Source organism: Triticum urartu, chromosome 7 (assembly GCF_003073215.2).
Source record: "Triticum urartu cultivar G1812 chromosome 7, Tu2.1, whole genome shotgun sequence".
Taxonomy (NCBI): Eukaryota; Viridiplantae; Streptophyta; class Magnoliopsida; order Poales; family Poaceae; genus Triticum; species Triticum urartu.
The window spans coordinates 688,692,907-688,715,887 of NC_053028.1; the positions used below are offsets into that span (position 1 = coordinate 688,692,907).

At 44.1% G+C, this 22,981-nt stretch overlaps 1 protein-coding gene across 1 annotated transcript; it reads left to right on the plus strand.

Annotated features, from left to right (window-relative positions):
- The first annotated feature begins 3,879 nt into the window (after window positions 1-3,879).
- LOC125517965 (DNA-directed RNA polymerases II, IV and V subunit 3-like) lies at window positions 3,880-12,875 on the plus strand. The gene is made up of 3 exons (XM_048682926.1): window positions 3,880-4,502; window positions 9,165-9,402; window positions 12,258-12,875. The coding sequence occupies exons 1-3, from the start codon at window positions 4,006-4,008 to the stop codon at window positions 12,516-12,518; spliced, it is 996 nt and encodes a 331-aa protein (XP_048538883.1). The 5' UTR covers window positions 3,880-4,005; the 3' UTR covers window positions 12,519-12,875.
- The last annotated feature ends 10,106 nt before the right edge of the window (window positions 12,876-22,981 follow it).

Genomic DNA, 22,981 nt, shown 5'->3' on the forward strand with positions numbered 1-22,981 from the left:
ATTTGAAGCACAAGAGCAAGGAGTTCATTACCTACACACCATTTGTTACTTCTTGGAGAGTGGTGTCTCCTAGATTGGCTAGGTGTTACTTGGGAGCCTCCGACAAGATTGTGGAGTTAAACCAAGGAGTTTGTAAGGGCAAGGAGATCGCCTACTTCGTGAAGATCTACCGCTAGTGAGGCAAGTCCTTCGTGGGCGATGGCCATGGTGGGATAGATAAGGTTGCTTTTTCGTGGACCCTTTGTGGGTGGTTGCTTCTTCGTGGACCCTTTGTGGGTGGAGCCCTCCGTGGACTCGCGCAACCATTACCCTTCGTGGGTGGAGCCCTCCGTGGACTCGCGCAACCATTACCCTTCGTGGGTGGAGCCCTCCGTGGACTCGCGCAACCGTTACCCTTCGTGGGTTGAAGTCTCCATCAACGTGGATGTAGGATAGCACCACCTATCCGAACCACGGGAAAAACATTCGTGTCTCCAATTGCGTTTGAATTCTCCAAACCCTTCCCCTCACATTCTTGCAAGTTGCATGCTTTACATTCCGCTGCCAATATACTCTTTGCATGCTTGCTTGAATTGTGTGATGATTGCTTGACTTGTCCTGCAATAGCTAAAATCTGCCAAGAACTAAAATTGGGAAAAGGTTAAGTTTTTATTTGGTCAAGTAGTCTAATCACCCCCCCTCTAGACATACTTTCGATCCTACAGAGGCTCTAGCAACAAGTCCAAGTATGTGTTCATCATGAAGAAGATCATCAGTACTATGGAGGAAAGAAGCTCTTGCATTACTCATTCTTGTCGTTGCTGTAATTTGGCTAGTCATTCTCTGTCTAATTTTGGGAGAATACAACACCGAACGGTGGTTTGGCTTGGCTCTGGCTCGGAAGTAGTCCGAGATATTGTAGAACAAGAATGTAATCCTGTAAACTGTGCTGAGTAATGCAAAGATCTTCGATTCACGAAAAAAGGAAGGACAAAGGAACGGAGTGAAAGAGTTTTCAAGAAACTGGTGATTCACAAGGCTCTCCAGGTATTCGCAAAAGAAGAAAGGTTGTCCAAGTCGCCCCATGTTTCCGCCTCAAGGAGCACCCCTTGCATCTCCGCGGTGGTAGTATTGGGTGGTGCACCCCATCGCCCTCCCTGTCAACACCCGACGTATGAGTGCACAACCCTCATCGTCGTCTTCCAAGTAACCACTTCACCCATATGACCAACACAGCAAAACAAATCGCCCAGATGTAGCTTTTAGATGTGTTGGTCGTAGGCCGCCGCGGCACCACCCTCTCGTTGTCGCGCCGCCGCTTCCATCAGCTAAAGATATGAGGACTATGCACGATCTAGGACACCAATTTGATGGAGAGAGATACATGGCCCACAAGGGATGCCGCTTTCGTTGTGTCGGAATTATTCATAGGGTGGCCTCAGTTTTATTTTTCTTACTTGGAAGGCTAGCACCACATCTGGTAGTGTCGCCTAGCACATGTTGATGGACATAGTTCATCGCCGCGTCCCTTTGCATCTGGCCTTGAGTTTTTCCCCAGCGACTGGTCAATACGATAGTAACCAACGAGCTAGTCACCATTAGCGAAGAGTTTGGTGAACTACATCGACAATGTGAGCAAGAAGTACACGGCAGTCCCTTGCATTGGTGCTGAGTTTCTTCCCTACATCGAGGCCGATTAAGGTGACAAGTAGCGAGTGAGCCGGCTGTCGTTAACGAAGAGTGTTGTGACTTGTTGTGTCAAGGTTACCCCTGCACATTGAAGCATCTATACTAGTTATAAGAACATGACGAATTATGTGCACACATCCGCGGGGTTGGAAGGAGGGAACATCACGAACAACAAAATTTGCAGCCCACATAATTGGCCATGAAAGGTATACGACTTTTTATTGGGTATCCACTCACTAACGCCCCTTTCTATGTCCAACGTTTCTCCATAGGACCAAATCGTGTCCACAAATGATGTGTGCTCTATGAAGCACGCCAACGACAACGAATTGGTTCACTATGAGTACGAGGCGGTAGTGAAATTAGGTATACACACATTTCTATCATGTTTATTAGACCAGGGACGTGTGGTATTTTATCTCGCGTTGAAGCATCTATACTAGTAGAGTTAGGTGTCCACAAATGATGTGGATATGTACATTATCTGACACTGATCCGAGACTATTGCCTTACTTGGGGATCTTGTTGAAATAAAACAGATGTCCAACTTCTCAGAAGCCAAAGAAAGGCCTTACGTTTAGATTCATTTCCTTTATTGCCAAGGGCTTGGCTTATCAGAATTGATAGGATAATTCCTTGGGCTTGGTTACTCTGCTCCCTTACAAAATAAAGAACCTTTCCATGTGGTTTGACTTTGATCTGACTCTGTTTATTAGGATTCCTGTGTTTTTCCTATTCGTGTGAACCAAACACCTAACTCTGCAAAAGTCCTATATTTTCCAATCCTCTGTTTCACACATGTATTCCTATTCAATTCCTGTGTTTTTTCCTTCTTTGCTTCTTTAGAATCCTGTTGAGAGGCTGAAGTCTACAAATTCCTACATTTTCCAATCCTCTGTTTTACACATGTATTCCTATCCAATTCTTGCTTTTTTTCCTTTCCCGCGTTTTTAGAATCATGTAAGCCAAAGGAGCCCCAAGTCTGCAAAATTCCTATGTTTTCCGATCCTCTGGTTTTACACAAGCATTCATAATCCCTGTGTTTTTAGGATCCGTGAGCCAAAGGAGGTCTTACATGATGCAGTAGATCCGCCTTCTCAAGACCTCGCAAACAACAATTTCTCTTCCCCATCAAACCCTAATTACCTACCACCTTCCATAGAGAGTATACTATACAAGTGGATGATGGGGATGGTGGCGATGGTTTACACGGGGAGAGGAAGAAGCCGAAGGAGATGGAACCTTCTTGCAAGAAATCGGTGGAAGTGGGTCCGCCCCTACAACTCATCAAATCCGCCTTCTTTTATGTTATGCTCTGTACCTGCAAGGAGTTCAAGGGGAAAGCATTAGTCCTATCCAGACCGGTTAATTCTAGAACTATAAATAAGGGGCCAGGATCTTCTATATGCTTCTAAATGCAAGCATACTCTGCTTATCAACTATGTTTGCCTAACTAGACGCGTTGAAGCATCTATACTAGTCTTATTCTTATAACTAGACGATGCCCTGCGTGATTGCTGCGAGAATCTTGCTAAAAACGAAGTGCTAAATAAACTAAAACAATGCAAGAGTATTATGCATGACTAAGTTCATAAAAAACATGCATACATGAGTTGATGAGATGCCATGCTTGCATGAATGAATAAATTAATGCATAAAAGTAACTCATGACTACAAGCATGACTTGATGATGTACTAGCATTGTTGCATGAAGAGGAAAATTAGATAGTGGGTTGCAACTATTTAAAAACTGATGATACCCCGCACGTTGTTGCGGGAATATTTTGTAATATATCTCAATGTGATTCAGTGTATGAAACATATATTAATGGATAGAACTGAAACTACATATACTTTATTATGTTGGATCACTATATAGTTGTAAAATGTTTATTAAATATAAATAGAAAAATAGAATAGAATTCGCATGTTGAGATAGGTCTTTTTTCATGCAGGTTTCATGATGATGTGGTATGTTTGCATGTTGAGAGAAATAGTTAGTGAATGCTAGCTATTTAGATATAGAACGATGTGACATGCTTGCATGTTGAGAAAAATAGTTAATGAGGGCTAACTATTTAGATATAGAAGATACATTAATAAAGAAACCGTGGCCAAAATAATGGACGGTGAGATGCCGCGAGGCACACATTTGGTCCGGCACGAATCATAACGTGACCACCAAACGGGGTGTGAGCGAAATCAAGGGCAAAGACAGGCAAAACCCCGTCCAACACACTCTCCTCCTCCGCTTGCTCCGTTTCCCCCAAATCTGCCGCACGACCCAAACAAAACCCTTGCGGCGGCGACCCACCCCATCTCCGGCGGCCAAGCGGAATGGAGCGCTCGGCGGCGGGCGCCTCGTACCAGCGCTTCCCGCGCGTGCGGATCCGCGAGCTCAAGGATGAGTACGCCAAGTTCGAGCTCAAGGACACCGACGCGAGCATGGCCAACGCCCTCCGCCGCGTCATGATCGCCGAGGTCCCCACCGTCGCCATCGACCTCGTCGAGATCGAGAGCAACTCCTCCGTCCTCAACGACGAGTTCCTCGCGCACCGCCTCGGCCTCATCCCGCTCACCTCCTCCGCCGCCATGTCCATGCGCTTCTCCCGCGACTGCGACGCCTGCGACGGGGACGGCTCCTGCGAGTACTGCTCCGTCGAGTTCCACCTCGCCGCCCGCGCCACCGACTCCGGCCAGACGCTCGAGGTCACCTCCACCAAGGACCTCCGCTCCACCGACCCCAAGGTCTGCCCTGTCGACCAGCAAAGGGAGTACCAGCAGGCCCTCGGCAACGTCGACGCCTACGAGCCCGATGCTGCCGGTGACCACAGGCAAGTCGCGCTCTCCGTTTCGGCCCATTCTGTCAATCTGTATTCTTTATTTCCTATTATTAAACCCCCAAGTATTGATGAAATGACGACCTCTGCCTGATCACAGAACCCAACTAACCCTAGTTAGCCATTATACAAGCAGCTTATCTGTATGATGAATTCCTAATTCAGCTATCCGTCTCTGTCTCGGCAACGTCGACGTCTACGCGCTCGATGCTACCGGAGACCATATAGCATGAGGTACTTCAAATAGTGCAGTGAAAGTTTATTCTCGTCACTGCACTATTTGAAGTACCTCATGCTCATCATCGTATCTGTAGATGATTCAATTTGATGGTTAATTTGTATCGAAAGGTCTCAATTACACTTTCACGACATTGTCCCTGCGTTCATTCTTGTATTTTAAATCAGCATTCTGCTACTAGCAGTCTAACAGCGCATGTAATTCAATCATGCTCAACCAGGTCTCAGTTTCAGATTAAAAGCTCTGCGTGTGCTACAGTTGCTCATAGGTTCAGTTGGTAGGAGGCCAAAGCGCCAGCATTTTACTTTATCTATGCCAAAATGCTAGTCGTCCTCACTTACACTACCGCCTGCTTTCACTACATTCAAATTGCAATGACTCAAGTGAAACTATATTTGTATCGTTGTACAACATCTTCAAGTGCGATCGGCATTAAGACGAAGGCATATATTTATTTAGCCAAAGCAATCTTGTATTGTTGATTCCAATGAACACTTATTTTTGTATCCTTCAACTGTATCTGAACTAAACCAGCACTTCCTAGTAATAGTGTTGCTATCTCTGAATTCTGAAGATGGCATATTCCTGCTAACATTGAAATTTGGAAATTTGTCATACTAATCCATTAGACATTTTCTTTGTGTGGAAGTATTGATAATGTCATGTAATCTAACATTTGAATAGATCATTTATGTACAGAGTTCAATAGCTTTATTGGTTGTGTAAACCTCTTCTAACACTTTGTTTGTTAGACATTTAGTACACATGGATGCTCTGTTAAATCACATTCTGTATTTCCGTCGGAATCACTGGGAAGATATAAATGTACTGCAACATCAGGTTCTCGATCTCTTTCATGGCATGTAGTTCAGGTAGCATAAAATACGTCGATCTCTTGTTTCGATTGTCATGTTCAGTGCTTTTGTTGAAGCCTCCGAAAATTTGTGTCCAGTGAAACTTATAAATTGTTTATCCTTGTTGGATATGCACATTCTATGCTTGTCTAGATACCTTTCTGGGTTATATACATACTACATGGTCGTTATTGTGCATCCTTTGCGCAGAGAAATTATTTACTTTAGACATTGATATCACTTTTAGAAAAAGGAGGGAGCAACAAGAGGTTGTAAAAGAGAGACAGAAAAGAAGCTACCATGCAATTTCCTTTTACTTTTCAATAACGTAAACAGACGAGCTTGATGGCGGCCTAAGGCGAGCACCACCCGCTCTAGCGCCTAGGCGACGCCTAAGCGCATAAGGCGGGCATATTTGTAAGGCGCTGCCAGGGCGCCTTACTTATCGCCTAAGCGTCCAAGGCAGGACGCCTTAAAAACAATGCTACACAGTAGAGCCTAAGTTGTGCGTGCCTTTTGCCATGAGGTTATATTATAACTCGTACCCTAGTGTTCATCACCTCATTGTTCCATGGTGTTCATCCATATGCCGCAAGTTTATCTGCCTATAATCTGCTCAATTTTCCATTTTCCATCAAAGTGTACAGATTGTAATGCTTATATTGGGACTTGGGAGTACCACTAAATCTGAGAATGTTCGGGGAACTGAACTAAACCTCAACTGAACCCGCATGATCAATTTGGGCAAACCAAACCTAACTAATCCTCTTTAATTGTTATTTAAACCCAAACCAAACTGAACCACGTCCTCACTCCACCTAAACTGAACTGAACCTATGGCTGAAACCATGGTTTTAGCCAATGGGTAAACAACAGTTCCATACCATGTTGCCTCCTACGTTCATGGCAAATGGCCTGGTGCTGCTCCCAGCTCTCTGCCTTCGTGAACAGCTTGTAAAGGAGTGGTTGAGCGGGGCAGTGGTGAGCAGAGCGATGCACCTCATGTGCCGGCGCCGCCCGTTCTCGTCAGTGCGGCGGGTCGTACATGCGCGTGACCGCCGTCGCGCTTCCGAGAGCTGAGCATGATCTTCAGCTGCTCCCACAAGGGTGTTGTCGGCGCCGGCGCCGCTGGACGACTCTCCTTGGATGCGGCATTGTGGCTCAGCGTCGCGGGGGCGGGGACGCCGGGACGGCGAGAGGTGGCGGCGGTGGCTACAGGAACGGGGAAAGAGTGAGTTGTCGAGCAGACCTACGAAGTTCGAACGAACCTTGGGAACCGGTTTGGAATCACGGTTTGAGCCTGGTTGGAAATTGAACGGTTTAAGCTCATACCTGACCACACCCACCTATTATTCACACGAAACTGAACCAAACCAAATTGTTAGCAGATACAACCCATTAACGACCAAACCAAAGAAGCCCACATGATTAAACTGAACCAATACACCCGGTTATACGAAAACCATCCCCAGGTTTAAGTACCACTCTGTATGTCACATGTATCTTTCCTTCTCTTCTACAGTAAGTTAACCAATTCATTTTCATTTGTAAGCAGTTAAAGAAAAGAAAGGCGCCTTTTTTTGTACATTCTTCTTTTCCCTCTTCTTTCATTCCATCATAATGGGGCATTATGAAGGGAAGTACTGAGCATTTGGTTATTAGCTGATCTTGCATATTAATTGTACACACTAATCTTATGTGGGACAACACTGCAAATGACTCAATTTTCCATATCCCATGCAGATTGTAATACTTTTGTTGGAAATACTACTGTGTATGTCACATGTTCTTTCCTTCATAAGTTAACCAAATCATTTTCCTTTGTAAGCAGTTTTAAAGAAAAGAAAGAGCCTTTTTTTGTTACTATCTTCTTTCCCTTTTTCTGTTATTCCAAAATAATGGAACGTTATGAATGGAAGTAAAACTGAGTATTTGGTTATTAGTTGATCTTCATGTTAATTGTACACACTAATGTTATGTGCAGTAAGCACTACAAACGGCTAGGCCACACTTCTTATCGTCAGTGGCATCTTTAGGAGGGGGATAAGACTTTGTACCCCTTAATGGTTTGATTGAATAACCTCTCGGTCAGATGCACATTTATTGATTATGACATTTGGCTGTCTATCTATCTGACACTGATCCGAGACTATTGCCTTACTTGGGGATCTTGTTGAAATAAAACAGATGTCCAACTTCTCAGAAGCCAAAGAAAGGCCTTATGTTTAGATTCATTTCCTTTATTGCCAAGGGCTTGGCTTATCAGAATTGGTAGGATAATTCCTTGGGCTTGGTTACTCTGCTCCCTTACAAAATAAAGAACCTTTCCATGTAGTTTGACTTTGATCTGACTCTGTTTATTAGGATTCCTGTGTTTTTCCTATTCGTGTGAACCAAACACCTAACTCTGCAAAAGTCCTATGTTTTCCAACCCTCTGTTTCACACATGTATTCCTATCCAATTCCTGTGTTTTTTCCTTCTTTGCTTCTTTAGAATCCTGTTGAGAGGCTGAAGTCTGCAAATTCCTACGTTTTCCAATCCTCTGTTTTACACATGTATTCCTATCCAATTCCTGCTTTTTTTCCCTTTCCTGCGTTTTTAGAATCCTGTAAGCCAAAGGAGCCCCAAGTCTGCAAAATTCCTATGTTTTCCGATCCTCTGGTTTTACACAAGCATTCATAATCCCTGTGTTTTTAGGATCCGTGAGCCAAAGGAGGTCTTACATGATGCAGTAGATCCACCTTCTCAAGACCTCGCAAACAACAATTTCTCTTCCCCATCAAACCCTAATTACCTACAACCTTCCATAGAGAGTAGACTATACAAGTGGACGATGGGGATGGTGGCGGCGGCTTACACGGGGAGAGGAAGAGGCCGAAGGAGATGGAACCTTCCTGCAAGAAATCGGTGGAAGTGGGTCCGCCCCTACAACTCATCAAATCTGCCTTCTTTTCTGTTATGCGCTGTACCTGCAAGGAGTTCAAGGGGAAAGCATTAGTCCTATCCAGACCGGTTAATTCTAGAACTATAAATAAGGGACCAAGATCTTCTATGTGCTTCTAAATGCAAGCATACTCTGCTTATCAACTATGTTTGCCTAATTATTTTGTTATTATATACACCCTCCGTTCCTAAATATGTCTTTCTAGAGATTTCAACAAGTGACTACATACGGAGCAAAATGAGCGAATCTACACTCTAAAATATGTCCATATACATCCGTATGTGGTAGTCCATTTGGAATATCTGAAAAGACAAATATTTAGGAACGGAGGGAGTACGTTAGATGGATATGTACATTAACTAAGGTCCAAAGGATTAGTAACACTAAATCTTCTCCTACATGCACAGAGCATGCACTATTGATATGTTCTGCTGCTGTCACAATAAAATTAAGCTACCTTGTTATATGTGTTAACTTTTGGTCTAAGGGATTTAGTGGCATCTTTTCTTTACATATCTTGGTCCTCTTGATAATAAATGTTTGAACACTGCCCTTAAGTTTTCTCTTGTTTAACTAATGCTTATTGTATTGAGCTTTAAATAATGATATCTTATTTCAGGGGCATATTAATTGTAAAGCTGCGCCGTGGGCAAGAGCTGCGTCTTCGAGCAATTGCCAGGAAGGGGATTGGAAAGGACCATGCCAAATGGTCTCCAGCTGCTACTGTGACCTTCATGTATGAGCCTGACATACGTATTAACCAAGAACTCATGGAGACACTTACACTTGAGGAAAAACAAAGCTGGGTGGAGAGCAGCCCTACAAAAGTATTTGACATCGATCCTGTCACCCAACAGGTCAGCTTGTTCTCTACTAGTGCTTCTCCATCACTCGTTTCAATAACATCATCGACGAATACACGAAGTTTATTTTTTTTTTCATATGCTATGATAAACTATTGGTAGATTCATTGTGTGCGAGCGGGGCCGCACACACGGGCCTGTGGACAAACTATTCCTAGATTCACCAGACATCTTGCAGTATTAGTCAAATCATTCAACACCATAACTATGATGTTATGCAGTCTCCATGCATTACGTTAGATAGCCGTCAATATTTGCTGATGCTGTAATCGGTCACTACAGTGGTGTAGGCATTTCATCGTTACATAGCACCTGCTATCATAAGTGGCGCCTGTGTTTCTATTCGGTGCTTGTGTACTTATATCTGCTATCTATTTTTCTGTCTGAGAATTAAATTACTGTCAAATACCTGATTGACTTTATTTTTTGGTCTGGTTGACAACTTGACATATCAATACACATAGTGCTGATGCTTCATAGTAGTGATTTTAACAACAAATTCTACTAGATATTACTGAAATACACTCCCTCTGATCCTATTAATTGTCGCTCACTTAGTACAACAAGTTGTACTAAGACTACCCACAATGGGAGTAACATAGGTGGTAACATCACACATATCTAGACAAAATAGATGATGTGGCAAGTAATAAATGAAGAAAGAGAGGCATGTGGTAACATAGCTAGTTACTACTAGTACGAGTAACATCAAACATACCAAGATAAGATGAGTCTATAGCATAATAAATGAAGTGTTGCATGATACCACACATATGTTACTCCCCACTGTGGAGGTAGTAACATATGCATGCTACTAGTCTAAGTTACTCCCCATTGTGGCTAGTCTAAGTGAGCTTGTTGTACTAAGTGAGCGACAATTAATATGGATCAGAGGGAGTATTAGATTACCCACAGTGGGAGTAACATAGGTGGTAACATCACACATCTCCAGGCAAAACAGATGATGTGGCGAGTAATTAATGAGGAAATAGGGGCATGTGGTAACATAGCTAGTTACTGCAACATCACACATACCAAGACAAGATGAGTCTACAACCTAATAAATGAAGTGTTGCATGACACCACACATATATTACTCCCCACTATAGAGGTAGTAACTTAGACTAGTCTAAGTTACTTCCATTCTGACTAGTCTTAAAATGGACTACTCAGAGCAATAATTGTTCTCTCAATATTTTACTAGTAACATGTGATTGTAAAACTCTGTTTCTTGTTACCAAATTGATGTTTCCATTCCTGATGGACATACCGCAAATTGCACTCTCCTGTTTACTAAACTCTTGGGTAGGCGCTTCTTGCGAGTCCAACCAGAAGAAACCCCAAAAAGATTGTCTGCTCAAACTCAATTGCTTCTCCAAAGTGTGAGAGCACAAAATTACGGCAAATCAGCAACCACAACAACATATGCAAACCATGCTAATGATTGTTAAAAGACATTCCTAAACTCTTAGAGCTCTACTAACTAAAGTTTACATCTAGCATTCCGTTGTTGGGGAGAACTATCCCATCACCATCCAAATCACATGCACCGTTTGCAGCCACTAAATAATTAGCGTGTTATGTCACTCAGGATCTCAGTCTCGTTCTTCGTGCGTAGGAATTTGAGAAAAATGTCCAAATGCTTTGTAAAATTCCTCCGTTTTTCCTCTGAAACTGAGAACAAAGGAAAATTTCCTCAATTTTTCCTTTGCTACATGCCTTTGAACCAAAGGCTTGAATAGTGCCACCATAGGAAAATTTCCTATTCCTATGTGTTTCCTCCACTTCTCCTTTGAACCGAAGTTTCTTTCAAGGCCTTTTTGGATTGCAGGATTTTCAAAACGTAGGAATAGGGAAAACACAGGATTTGGATGTCACATAACGTGAAATCCTATAGCATTACAAAACACAGCAATGTCCGCAATAGGTGCCTTTGGATGGTGCACAGGAAACAACACACGAATTTTAGAGGATTGAGGAGAGAGGGTAGGGAAAGATGAGTTTAAGTGCATTGGACTTCTCAAAGGAAAAATAAAATGAGGTGCGAGCTCTTGTTGAGATTCCTATGGACGGAGCATAGGATAGGAATTTCGTGACCTGAATCCTATGAAATTTCTTCCATCCAAAGAAGCACTCAATGTATATGTACTTGAGGCCCTACACCTGGCAATCATAAGTGTAAAGTATAAATGCTATGTGTCTGTGTAAGTAGATAGTCCTCTGGAAGCTTAAATGCAAACCTAGAACAAATACATGCCTGATACCTGCTACAATTTGTGCATATCTCATATGACGATAAATAGCCAAAAAATTGGCATCATCACATACTATCATTTCTAATAAATTGCTTAGATTATTTATAATATACCTACCCATGTGTTGGAAGTGGATTTACACTTTGTCAACTCCTGAATTGGCCTTTTAAGGGTTCATTCCACCTGACCTCCTCATTCCCTTAATGGGTCTTGTTTTGCTCAATAAACCATGTCATGCTTGGGGCAAAGGCCTTGGGACTTGTGGTACATGCGTTTTAGTTAAGCATATCTTGAGGAACTTCTGTCACTATGTGTCTTGCAAACATTTAGTTATATTTTCTTCGAACACCTTATCCAGCATAGCTCATTCTAAAAGAATGATCAAAACAGTAAATGTCGTCGTCTGTCAGATTGACTGATTTTTATTTACATAAAACGGTAAATGTTATCAAATGGCTACCTGTTTATGATATTTTCAAATTATTATGTTGGTAGATGGGGTTTCATATCTGTAAGTGCAAATTAAGCCATGGAGCTGTCTGTTTGTAATAGTATCATTGATTTTGGGCATGCCTACTTGTGTGTGGCTTTCAGGTGACGATTGTGGACCCAGAGGCCTACACGTATGACGATGAGGTGATCAAGAAAGCAGAGGCCATGGGGAAGCCAGGATTGGTAGAGATCAACGCCAAGGAGGACAGCTTTGTGTTCACTGTGGAGACAACGGGCGCCATCACAGCCTATGAGCTGATTATGAACGCTATCACAGTCCTGAGGCAGAAGCTGGACGCTGTCCGCCTGCAAGACGATGACGGCGATCTTGGTGAGCTCGGCGCCCACCTTATCGGAGGCTAACCACCGCTTGTCCGGGAAAGAAGTCGCCAGCGGTATCTTTGTTTCTCCGTATCTAGGCTCGTCTCGTCTAACTGGCTTGCCTGTGGCAAAAGGCAGTGGATGCTTCCTTTGATACCCAGCACCAGAACTCTACGGTAATCGCCTTTGTATCCCTCTGTTTATGCCCTGACCTCTGCCGGAACTCTGTACGTGCAAAAACACCATGGGCGCTGAAGCTTAGCCGCACTGTGGGACAAGAGAATAGCTGGTAGCCCATGATTGGCGGTGGTGATACGGCGTGGTGTCTTGAATGCATAGTTATTCGCAGGTCTCCCGCCCCCATACCCAGACCAGATTCATAAGCTTTGTGGGGATTAATGTAGTAGAGTACTCGGATCGATCCATGCATGCACGGTACGTAGTACCAGGTTGCGAGTTGAATGATGGGCGGCGGTACAAGGGTACCGTTGGATTGGGATCGATGGCTAGTTTGTTTGCTTAGATCGGCCTGGCAGGCGTGCTGCCGAATGCGGCGCCATGTGGGTCGGGGTCGGTACGGCGTTTGAGTGATGGATGGATGTACCGCAGGATTTGGTGATTACTAATCCGGTTAAATGCTCATGTCGCTTCTCTTGCTTGTTTACTCTTTTCTATCTACTCCCTCCGATTCGGTGAATAAGTCATTCGCGTAGTTCTAGGTTAATGATTTAACTATCTAAATATGTATTATATGTGATAAAAAATATATTTTTAAAAACTACATACGTGTAGAAATTATATTTTCCATGACATATAATACATATTTAATTCTTCAAATAGATGACCTAGAACTATGCGAATGATTTATTCATCTGCTGTGGGTTTTGGTTTCATTCGTGGTAATTCCGTTTGCTGCCACCGCGCCGCACTGTGCGTACGTATGTATGGCGTACGCGGTGCTTATGTACGGGACGGCAGCCTGCAGGCGGCTTGAATGGAAGTGTCCCACGGGCGTTTGTTTCGCCGCGTTTACTCTCCCGTTCCATCCATAGCCCCTTCCCGCTCCCGGTGACACGGGCGCTACGTGAAGTGAAAACAAGGCGACGGCTGTTTGCTCGTGATTTTGCCGGGGCGAAGTTGATTGGGTGTCGTCGAGCCTAGGTAGGTTTCCAACTAGCAGCACGTAGTATTTGTACTGGCGCCATTGTTGTGCGAGTCTTGCCAGCCATGCCACGCCTCACGACTCACGAGCGGTGGTTTTTCTAGCAAAAAGGCTTGGGCTCCTCCACATCTCGTTTTGGGCCAGAGGGCTATGCTGGATGATTTCGACCACCTTTTTTTTTGCAGACCGGTCCCAGTCGTTTCAGTAACGCAACTGTAGGCCTGATGGGATTCGGACACGACGGCTGAATGTTTCTACAGTTGCTATCTTGGCTAATGAGTAGGAGTAGCCCCTTCAAAAAAAAAAATGAGTAGGAGTAGCGCCGATGGCAGATTAGTGAGCCCTTGATTGGGAAAGGTGGTCCGTTTCGCATATTAGTACCAAATGATGATCGATTTCCTTCCCCAAGCACAGTATACTTACCATGATAGTATGATGATTTCGAGTTTCTTTGGCAGTAGTACATCCGTGGCATTTAAGTAGTACGTACTACGCCCTATAAATGCAAAACCCAGGACTAGTAGTAGTAGTGGTGTCATTAGGGGTGGAGATTCCTTTGGATACGGATGTTGGGCGTGGCCGTTCTCTCCTGTGGGCTGTGCACACGCTTTTCTCAGCATGTCTCCTGGATCCACCTGTGTCTCACTATACTACACAATGCTTGGTTGGTTACCCAGGGCAGGGCAGAGATGCACACTAATCATTACATGCATGTTGCTGCAAGTGAGTGAGTGAGTGAGTGGACTTGGGGATGATGGATGATTACATCGATCTCGTCTGGGCTACAGCACGCATGCATGCACTCACGCACGTAAAGCTCAGGAGGAGGAGGAGACCAATGGTGGGAACTTGGATTGATGTATCAGGTGCGCCCAATTCAAGGCTCATCATGCTGCCGCTGCCCTCCTCCACCACGCCACTCGATACGACACGTCCATCGCCTGGCGCTTTGCATCCTCCTCCACTCCTCTCCCGGTCGAGCTAGCTGCTCTCACTCTCGCACACGCAAAGCCTGTGTGATGCATGACGTGCCATGGCAATGGCATGCGTGCGTCTTGACCCTACCACATTTACATGCAATGCAACCAAATCAATTCGATTGCGCCGTTTGCATTACTCACATTGCATGTGCATGAGAGGAATGTCCTGCCATGTTAGCAGCAGCAGCTTACTATTCAAAGCTATGGCGCTCCTATAACATGTGGTTATCTTATCATTCAATGCCGAGTTCGGCCGACATGTCAGCCCAAATAACTATCGCAATAAGTGCTCGGTTCACCCTGTAAGTTTTTTCTACTTCTTCATACAGACTTCTTTCTAACTCTGTAGACAGCAAAGTCACTTGTACGTCGGACACAAAAATATGTACTCCCTAGTCTATTCTATGGCGCAGATAGCTAACAATACAGTCTACAGACACAAACTCCTGAGCACTTAGATTACTCTGGCAGAGAGGACTGATGTACTACCTCTGTTTCTAAATATAAAACGTTTTGGCAGCGTAAACTGAACTGCCAAAACGTCTTATATTCAGGAACATAGAGTGTATATTATTGGTTAAACTATCAAAATGTCATATATTTAGGAACAGTTTGTGTACATTATTGGAGCATACAGTACTATGTATAGTACTGCTACTGGTAGTAACAGAATTTTATGTGCAACTTGACACATTTTACAACAATGCAGTGCAGGGCCTGAACCCCCCAACCAACCCAAACACAATATCCAGAAACCACATCCGTTCTCACCAACAATACGGTGTGGTAAGATCTACGACGTGCGTAGTGTACATGCTATTTAATGAAGTACGTACTCCATACATGATGCTGGAGGGCAAGGGCAAGGCGCGCAAACCCGTTTCGCCATTGCTGCAGGCTGCAAGCCTGCAGCCTCCATTAATTATGCTGGAGTGGTAGTATAGCTGGGGAGGGTTCACATCTTGTGAGTGACCCAGTTCATCAATCAACCCAGGAGGGGAATGGAATTACCTGGTGGAAGCAAGTAAGTATAAGGAGCAACTTGAACTGTGCATGCGATCACGATGTCCTTCAATGTTCCCGGCCGGACCGCGGGTTTTAAGTGCTCCGATCTCGGGCTGTTATTGTACAGTACCTTAATGGATCTGTTGCACGTACGACGTACGTACGCCTCTCCCTTCCAATCTGCGTGACTAGGCCTACATGGAGTACATACGTTGCAGCAGTACGTGCATCCACTTGAACCGCGAGAGGCCCATCTAAGTGCAGCATATCTATCTGGGTCGAAAACAACCTACCTAGCCGCATGCACGTAAAATTGTAAACAAATTCCTAGTATAAGATAAAAGCAAGCATGTATGTATTCAAGTCTTTAGCATTCCTGTAAAGTTTCATAAACAACACGGGCATTTCTTTTCTTTTCTTTTTAAAAAGGCCAAAGGCCATATATTATAGTTGATATAAACCCTCGAAAGCCTAACCTTACACACCCTCCTCCTCCTCACGCACTTGCAGGCGGCACGCCTTTGAGCGATGCTTGATGCCCACCTTTGGACCTCTCAAACACCAATACACCATCGAAGCTACAAAAACGTTGTTAACACAACCGTCAGGAGGTCCCCGTCGGAGCTAGAAGGCACTGATGACATCGTTCTAAATCATAGATCGTCGCCCCAAGGAAGGCGGCAGCAAAGAGGGCTGGACGACCACCCTAGATCCAGCCCGATAGATCCTAGGAGATCTAACCTCACAAGCTCACTGACTAGGTTGAAGCTGGCCGAACATCACCGGTCGGAGAAGAAGCCAAAGGACAAGACAATAAGCGACATCATCCACTCCATTAGCTACAAGACCACATGCATAACACAAAGACACTACCAAATCCACCACTCTAAAGTGGAGCAACTAGGTGATACTCCACTCTCCTTTGTGCCACTGAAGGGGTAGACTAGGAATTGAGAAAACTTTATTCTTAAGACGCCGCCGTCACCACCACGCCGCCACCTGAGAACAAAATTCTAATCCTAAGAGACCCAACTAAAGCGTCCCAACATAGATTTGATGTCGTCAGCCACATGAGCGACAGGCGAAGGAGGAGGAGACTCGTGGCCTGGCCGACATGAGCTTGGGGAGCTGTTTTTTAGAGGGAGGCAATGAATTTTTTTAGACGTGCGATAAAACCAGTGCCAATCTCTTCACTATATAGTCGGCCGGGTATGAGACATATGTCGACCTGTTTTATCATTTTCTAAAACTTATAATTATGTTAATACGACGAAGCTTTCATTATAGAGTGCATGTAATCCCATAATCGGAAACAGTAAGAGTATGACCCAATATACTCAGGTTGCCCCTTTTCATAGCGAGACGAGCTTAGCTCAGATCAGATAGTTCGGTTTCTTGTGGTGGAACCAATCCATCCGGGTTTAAGTTCTGAACTTGCCGCTCGTGCTCGTATTTTTCGTTCAAAGAGGCGAGCCAAAAAAAAAATGGTTTCTCCTTTTCAATACAAGATACGTACAAAGCACTTGTACGTCTTGTTGCCTCATTCAGCTACTATTGAGTTTTCAGTTAGATTCGCATGGCAGGTGTGGGTTGTCTGTGTATCTCCCCTGTGCGCACCGCGAGTTTTGAGTGCGTTTTCTTGTCTCTCTTTTTATGCACACCGCCGCCGCTGGAAGCTGACTGTGGCGAAAAGGGAAGAGCCAGCCAAGGGTCAAATAGATTGCCATCATGTATTATTCTCCGTTCCTTTGGCCCAGACACTTTGCTGGAATTGGACTTGTCAAGGCAAAGCAAATTAAAGGGAGGCAAGAAGCAAAGTCAGATGAAAAGCATCATGCTGAATGCAATATTCCAGCTCAAGAGAGCATAGATGTGATCTCGGTCAGATTGTAGCTGCCAGGAAAGAATGGCGAGTGAGACCGGAAATCCAATTCGGCTCTTTTTTTTTGAACATTAGTATAGACACAAGCGCTCATATACACGCGCATACACCCATCTCTATGAACGCGCGCGCGCACACACACATCCTACCCCTATGAGCATCTTCGAAAGACTGAGCCGGCATATCATCTTGAGATTTACGAAGTTACCATAGGCGCCTCGTCGTCGACGGGAATGTCTCCTCCCACTGAATGCGCATCGCCAAAAATTCTGAAATAAATCTAAAAATAAATACGAGCATCAGGATTTGAACCCTAGTGGGCTGAAAATACCATAGTCCCTCTAAGGTCCTGTACAATGGAGATGCCTCCACAGGTGCTTAAGGGAAAAAACCAGGTTTTTTTGCTCCTGGGCGCTAGACCAGGTGCTTGAGATAGGCAACAGAAGCAAAAGTTTGCTTCCGGTTGGCACCGATGCTTCAGCCTTTCGATGGCAAACAAACTCTCTCTCTCTCTCTCTCTCTCTCTCTCTCTCTCTCTCTCTCTCTCATCACATATATTAATCCAGCCTAAGCACCTGTACGAGGCACTGCCCATTGTAGGTGTCAATTTTTTCTAGGAAGCAAGCATACTCTCTCCTTAAGCACCTGTACATAAGCATTCCCCATTGTATAAGGCCTAACCATCCAATCACAGGCTGGTTCGCTCCAATTCGGCTCTTGGGAACATATGCTCCTGCACATTATTTTTCTTTTTGCAAATGTAAAAAATAATTAAATAGACGTGTTCATTGTCACACTCAAATGCTACATGCAAGCATTTTGCCCTGTGAAAAAAAAATAGTCGAACGCCAAATGTTACTTTCAAATGTTATATTTATTTTTGTTTTTCCGATAGACAAAAAGAAGTTGCTATCCCGTTTCACATGAAAATTATCAAGTGCACTTGTCACACTAACAAAAACATCTACAATTTTTTTGAATTTTATTTAATATTTATTTTTAATTTATTGCTCATGAGGGAGCACGTGCACCCCAGAGCCAAAGCGGCCATCCCGAGTGAAACCCCCCCACGCAAACACAAACGAAAGAAGAATGGTGAAGGAAATGCCCATCTTCTTCTTCGATGGTAGAACGCAACGGACAGGAATGGGGCTACTGGTTGATGTGTTTTGTCTTGTTGCATCGGTAGATGAGAGAGAGGGAGGCAATCTTTTGGCCATGTTTTCCGCCTGAGGGCGACTTGTGCGTATGATTTTGTTCCATGCATCAGCTGCAGCAGGTCGGCCTTTTTGCAGAGCTCGGGCGGGGTCACGACTCGCTACGCCTTTTTCCACGGGGCGCTCCAACTCATGCATCCAAGCATACTGTTCCCGTTCACATGCTTTGACGTATATATATGGTTCATGTGTGATCATGGCATTGCACTCTGCTTTGGATATCTCCCAAGAGGCCAAGATACTGTCAATCTTTTCTTTTTTCACCCGTAGATAGATACTGTCAATCTTAGCAGAGTAGTTGGACATCCGAGTTAAGTCCACACAAGATCCACCAAGAGCTCCGTTTTTAACGCGCACGTGAAGTCAATGTGTTCTGACTTGGGGTAGCCCTTTGTCCACGAGCAGCGAGACTCTTTGCCACCCGCTCTTGTCCTTTGCCTCTTGTTTGGACTAGAACTCAGATAGATGGGCACATTCAAACATACATAATATATATGTAGCGAAGGAAAAGCAATGTGTCGGCGATGTCGCTCTAATACGGGGTAAACGAAACTAAAATTTGCTCAGGATTTCCACGTGACCGGCTCCCTCTTACCCCCTCTTTTAACATGAGAGGTAAGAATATGTAATAGATCCGAATCTTTGATCTCATTAAGTAGTGGTTTGATTAACTCTTACCTTTTTACCTCACTTGTAAAAAAAAAAGTAAAAAGGAGCGTGTTAAATTTGCCTTGATTGATCTAGTTTCCTCGTAGAGCCAGAGGAGAGGAGGGTGTCCACAAGTGCCAAGGATGGTCCTTCCTTGCTGCCATGGCGCTGGCATGATGGCATGCACATCAACAGGCTTGGCCTGGGCTGGAGTGAAGTGGAGTGGAGTGGACTAGCTTAGCTAGCACAGGAGCCAATGCATGCTTGCATAGGGAGCCTTTTGTTTTTCTTGCACATGTGGCATGTAGCGGTGGCCAAAGGAGCCCGCGCGAATCGCATATTGTAAGTTGCCTCTCGAGTGCCGGCCAGAGGTAGTGAACGAGCACGCCAACACCAAACATTTCTTTTCTCTAATCACCGGGGAGGCACTGTTTCCTAGTGGCAAACCGGACCACCCTGGCCCTCGCAACAGGCATCCGTTTTGGCACTTTTTCTCCCTCTTCTTCTTCTTTTCTCTTTGCCACATAGACTCTCTAGGAAAATGGGAGTGGCGTTTTGGCTCTGGAGAGCAAATGCTCCTGGATGAACAGTAAGTTCAAAAAAATATGTGTTAAATAAAATTTAAAAATTCTGTTTTCAGATGTTTATATGGTGCCTCACAATTTTCATGCGAAACGGAATAACTGTGCTTCCTCAACGAAAAAAATAAAAAATTAAGTGTAACATCTGGAGGCCGACTTTTGTTTTTACAGGTTAAAATGCTTAAACTTGTTTTTTTGGAGCAATGTCACCCGATTGGTGCTTTAAAAATGCCAAATAAATAGGTACATTTCTTTCGAGCAATCCGCAACAATTCTGTATTTCCATTAAAAAGAAGAGAACTACCAGTTAATAATGAAAGCTGGCCTAAAACCGTTACAGCTTCGGTACGCGCACACACAAACCGTAAGGTTGCACATAAGATGAGCCGGTGACTTTGCCACCCAACTGACCACAGACGACACACTACAATACAACATTGGATTGCAGAGCCGCCGCTCTGCCATCCACACTAGGCCCAAGGCCGCACACCAGTCGAGCCAACGACTCTCCACACTCGGCCTAAGGACACTGTTGATTCCTACTACGCAATTCTATTCTAATAGACTCGCATTGGGCCTCCAAGCGTAGAGTTTTGTAAAAGAGTAACATTTTTTCATCAAGTCGATGACCTAAGGTTTATCAATTCATGGGAGACGTAGGATGATGATGGTCTCTCAAATAACCCTACAACCAAATAATAAAAAGTCTCTTGTGTCCCCAACACACCAAATACAATGATAAATTGTATAGGTGCACTAGTTCGGCGAAGCGATGATGATACAAGTGTAGTAATGATAGTAGATATTGATTTTTGTAATAGCATTAATAAAAAACAGCAAGGTAGCAAGTAACAAAAGTGAGCACAAACGGTATTGCAATGCTTGAAAATGAGGCCTAGGTTCATATTTTCACTAGTGCAATCTCACAACAATGCTAATATAATTGGATCATATAACCATCCCTCAACGTGCGAGGAAGAATCCCTCCAAAGTTCGTATCCAGTGGAGAACATAAGACGAAACTGTTGGCAGGGTACGAAACCACCTCAAAGGTATCATTTCCGATCGATCTATCGAGCTATCCCTATAAGTGTCACAAACAACCCAAAAGTTCATACTAAAATAACACCATACGATACACATCAACCAACTCTAATGTCACCTGGATACTCCAATGTCACCGCGAGTATCAGTGAGTTGATTATACGATATGCATCAAACAATTTCAGATTCCTAATACTCAATCCAACACAAAGAACCTCAAAGAGTGCCCCAAGATGTCTACCAGAGAAACAAGGACGAAAACATGCATTGATCCCTATGCATAGATTACCCGAATGTCACCTTGGGAATCCGCGAGTTGAGTGCCAAAACATATATTAAGTGAATCAATATGATACCCCATTATCACCACAGGTATTCATAGCATGACATACATCAAGTGCTCTCAAATCCATAAAAGTATTCAATCCAATAATAATGAAATCCAAAAGGGGAAACTCAATTCATCACAACAAGATAGAGAGGGAGAAACACCATATGATCTAACTATATTAACAAAGCTTGCGATACATCAAGATCGTGCCAAATCAAGAACACAAAAGAGAGAGATGAGTCAAACACATAGCTAATAGTACAAACCCTCAACCCCGAGGGTGGACTACTCCCTCCTCATCATGGTGGCCGTCGGGATGATGAGGATGGCATGCAGTGATGATTCCCCCCCGGCAGGGTGCCGGAACAGGGTCTAGATTGGTTTTTCGTGGCTACAGAGGATTGCGGCGGCGGAACTTCTGATCTAGGGTTATTTCTGGGGTTTCTGTATTTATAGGATTTTTTGGCATCCGTCTCACGGTGAGATGGGCCACGACGGGCCCACAAGGTACCAGGCGTGCTGGCCCCACCTGGCGCGCCCTGGTACCTTGTGGGGCCCTCGTGGCTCTTCTGGCCTTTCCACGAATCTTCTAATGCCTCTTTTCTTCCAAAAAATTATCAAAAAGTTTCGCTGCATTTAAAGAACTTTGATTGGTGCACAAAAAACAACACCAGGGTAGTTCTGCTGAAAACAACGCCAGTCCAGTTTAGTTCCATTCAAATCATACCAAAACCATATAGAATTGTTGTAAACATGGCATGAATACTTCATAAATTATAGATACATTGGAGACATATCAACTGTTACTGTGGTTTTCAATTTCCTAGGGTCACGTTCTATAGACAGCATGTGCTCTGTTACCATCTTGTCACGACCCGGACCCAAAGGGGCCCGAATCTCTGCGCTTACTGTGTCAATCCCTAGATCAATAGCTGACACGCACAATCAACGATGAAATACCAAGCAAACACCGCATGTCATAGTATGACATCGTAGATCCAATGCTTTACAATACACACCTGCTCGGCTCATGGGCTAGCTTACAATATAGTTATGCAACCAAGGCATTGTTCAGATCTTGTGGCATCCAATTACTCACAAGAAACTTATAGCATCGTAATCCTACTTCGTACCTCCCATTCGTTATGCTAGACATGCAACATGATACGTTGCAGCCACAAGGTCCAACACATTGAATGTATTGGCAAGCTTCACCGGGATTGGCTTGATGGAACATCAACATGCAATGTGGTGCGTCTGGATTTTTCTTTGTGCGAAAAGTAGTTTTCCTACCTTTTTTAATAGTGATCTACCCTAATACATAATTGGACATACCGCCTCACGCAGTAGTCATGGACAGGTCGTACCACGCGACCGTCCAATATATAGCATTTGAGCGTGTGGGTTTCCTGCCTCACACGGTAGCCCCAAGCCTTTCTCCAAAGACCCTGGAACCCCTAGTCCTATGAGATCATCTCCACACCCCCTGGTTCAACCCATTGATTTTATTAGAAGAGAGGTGATAAGATCAACCTGACAATTCTCTGATGAGTTACTCAAGTTTTCCATAATCGAGGACACAACTAATCATGATCGATTTTGTACACTCTGCAGAGGTTTGTGTACTTTACATAGGATCCCCGATTACACCCTTG